The 3,484-nt window shown below is 38.7% G+C and overlaps 1 protein-coding gene across 8 annotated transcripts in view; it reads left to right on the forward strand.

Annotated features, from left to right (window-relative positions):
- LOC140338120 (uncharacterized) overlaps nucleotides 1-3,046 on the forward strand; it is a 21,127-nt gene extending 18,081 nt beyond the window's left edge. Inside the window, exons 7-9 of one of the 8 annotated variants that reach the window (XM_072422179.1) lie at nucleotides 209-244; nucleotides 1,175-1,210; nucleotides 2,427-3,046. In XM_072422179.1, coding sequence (XP_072278280.1) covers nucleotides 209-244; nucleotides 1,175-1,210; nucleotides 2,427-2,551 — 197 coding nt within the window. In that variant the 3' untranslated portion in view covers nucleotides 2,552-3,046. The remainder of the gene's footprint in view (nucleotides 1-208; nucleotides 245-1,174; nucleotides 1,211-2,426) is intronic. The other 7 variants (XM_072422181.1, XM_072422176.1, XM_072422177.1 and 4 more) reach the window with 7 other exon arrangements.
- The last annotated feature ends 438 nt before the right edge of the window (nucleotides 3,047-3,484 follow it).

Raw genomic sequence — 3,484 nt, forward strand, 5'->3', positions numbered from 1 at the left:
ACTGGCTTACTATAGTGATGGATTGTTTTACTGGCCAATAGTAGGGCACATAAATAGTTGGCTTTTTTTGGCAGTGGGATTTAGTCCTAATTTCTAGAGCATAGCATTTCATTGAGGGCTTATGGGGCACTAACTGGGAACAATGCTTATGCCTCTCATTGCTACTACTAATATAATTTTAATTCTACGTTTTTTGGGATTTTTTTAGATATCACAAAGGATGTCAATAGGTCCACTGATAAAGGTATGAGATAAATAAACTACAGAATAACATAAATTAAAGAAAGATTGATGGCTAAAGTTATAAATATGTATTCATGAAACTTATTCACACATGTGAAATGATTCATCCTGGACCCATTGTATTACCATGGGATTGGGATGTCCATACTATACATCAAATACTACATATATGTAGTATATATATATATATATATATATACTATATCATAAATGTAACCATGTCAGTCTCTTTCACCCGACACGTTTCGCCTATATTGGCTTCTTCAGGGGAATTGTTTGGACTTAAATGGTTTTAGTGTAATTATTATTCAATTCTAGGAAACGCAAAATTGCAAATGGCTTAACAGTGACAAACCCCCTCTGTTCTCTTTCTTTCTTTAACTTGTGTTATTTACATATCCCACTGACTATATAATTTTCATGTTTACCACAGAAAGACAGGTAAATCCTCAAAAACAAAAATTACAGACTAAAATTATTTTTCAGAAAATGTGTATATTTATTTGGTATTGGACCCTGTAGACCCAGTCCAGGTAGACTGCTTAGTAGGTTTCTATTTTTAATTTTTTTTTTGTTTTTGGGTGCAAAACTTATTGTTGTGTGTCATACATTATAGCAGATGAAGTTTGAACTTTAAAAGAATAGCTAATCTGCAGTGATGCAATGAGAATTTACTCTGTTCTGCATGGGATGTACTGCCAGTTACAATACCCAATGAAAGGGGTAGGGGGAAGAGCCAGTATGTGACGGTGTCGGGTGCAAGCATTGGATATTTTCTCCCCAATGACAAAGGGCATAAGAAGTGTTTTGTTAGCTTGGTGCATGCACTTATATTAAACTAGTTTGCTCATAATTCTAACATTAATGTATTGGTGCAGTATGATAACCTCAAGCTCTTCTAATATTGTGAATTGTCTAAAATTTCTTATAGATGATGTCACACAGGATCCCAATTCCATGAACAAGAGTAAGCCACAGAATTCCTGTTATTTTTTTTTATAGGACTGTATCTTATCTAAACATAACAAACCAGGAACTGCCAATCACTTCTTTTTTAATGGAAGTAGAACTAGTGTGCCAAAAGAAGAGTCAACAGTGTTGAGTATTATATAAAACCATGGGAACATTCCAAAGCGTTTCGGGGATCAAACTCTTCATCATGGCTTGAAGGATCCATCACAAAGGTGTAGGTTAAGCAGCACAGTTACTGCCTTTTAGTAATTGTAAGGAAACGGCTCAGTTGTTTGAAAGTACCAGCATGCAGCAGGGGTAGCAGATTGTTTCCAAAAGTTTGGTGAAAAATAATGTAGATTTATGATAAAGATGGAAAACTGAACACACAGTCATCTTCTTTTGTTTCTCTACTTTTGTTTCCTCTATTACTACGCTCAAGGTTCCAACATTGCTATCGTGGTACCTGTGGGCCAAGAGCAGACTTGCCACCTCCTATCTACTTCAAGATCAACATTTCTTTATCTTTTTAACACGGGGGAACCCTTGAAATAACTTCAGGGAACTCCAGCTATAATTATTATATTCACAGCTCACAGTACATTATGGTGGTGGTAAGAAAATGCCTCTTACATTGCTTGCCATTTGGAAGAATGCCACTCCTATAGAGGATATAGGTAATAAGTAAAGCTAACCTGAAAAATACAAATTGCTCAAGGAACCCCTACCAATCTCTGGAGGAACCCTGGTTGACATACACTGATCTAGACAATTAGCCGTTGGTACCAGCTTAATGCTCCAGCACCCAACTCCATTGCCGCCATCTTCTTCCATGGCCATAAAAATGAAGGTAGCAAGTCCAACATCACCAAATGACAATTATACAATCTGCTAAGTACACTGACACCATGTAAAGCATTATTTTTATCCCAAACTGCTATTTTAATAATTACCTTTTCTCTTCCATTGTTTTTTTCATCTGTCCCGGTTTGTTTCCATTTCCATTTCATGATTCTGCCGGAACACTTCCAGCAAAGTACACAATCACTTTACTTACCAAGCTTTCACTTGGCCTTTCTTTATCTGCAAATTTGGTCTTGTAAATAGGAAAAACTTAAACACCTTGGAAAGAATTTAGTGGGTGATTCATATACCCATAACATAATTATTTCCTTACTTACATAAAACCTTTTAATGAAGTCAGACCTGAGCTTTGTTTTCTTTTCCTCCAGCAGATCCCTATATAGTGCTTTGCATCATCTTAGCACTGTTGACAATAACAATATTGGCGCTGTTTGGTTGCAATGTATTCAAAAAAAATAAAAAAGGTAAGAGCAAGTTATTTGCACCTACATAACCTGTGACATCAGTTTTCATTAGGACAGAGTGATAGATTTTATATAAAGTGTATTTCTATATTGCTTTGCATATTGTATTTATTATTATATAATACATGGCACTGCAGCTCATAAGGTCCTTCATCCCTTCTTTTTGATTCTGCAACAAATCTGTTTCATACAGGAAGGGTTTGTAAGCCTTGTGCCAACCCCAGCACCTTCATGACCCATTTCTTAAAAAATGCCTAATAATGAATGAAGGGTTGAGGATCTAATTATCCAACAGTCAGTGGCCCTGGTTTATTAAAGCTCTCCCTAACTGGTGAAGATAGGCTATCATAGGAGAACCTGGGTGATCCAGCATACTGGGAAGGGATCTGATTCACCCATTTGATATATCAGGTCCAGTGTACACACATATATGTCCTTACCAGCCAAGGATGCATTCCCAGTGCCAATGTTACCCAAGACACAAGTGGACAAAATATACCCTAGATCAGCGGTCCCCAACCTTTTTGGCCCCAGGGACCGGTTTCACGGAAGGAAATTTCTCTGCGGACCGGGGGGGGGGTGCACAGAGAGAAAAGAGAAGACATACTCTGGCGTCTTCTCTTTTCTCTCTGTGCACCTCTGCTGCTTCAAAGCGATCACATGACATCTGACAGCCAATCGAGCTGCATGTCATGTGCTCGCATTGCTTGTACACAGACTACTGTGTACATTTACTGGCATCTCATACAAACACCGCTGCGGACCACTTCCGGTCCGCGGATGGTGGTTGGGTGCCGCTTCGTTTTCAATAATGGATCATGTACTCGCGGCCCACTGAAAACACCGCCGCGGACCGGTAGTGGGCTGCGGCCCGGTGGTTGGGGACCGCTGCCCTAGATGACTTGTTGTAGACCACACATTGTGCATTATTCCCTTCCTTCTGTGTAATGGGCCTGATTTAT

Source organism: Pyxicephalus adspersus, chromosome 9 (assembly GCF_032062135.1).
Source record: "Pyxicephalus adspersus chromosome 9, UCB_Pads_2.0, whole genome shotgun sequence".
Lineage (NCBI taxonomy): Eukaryota > Metazoa > Chordata > Amphibia > Anura > Pyxicephalidae > Pyxicephalus > Pyxicephalus adspersus.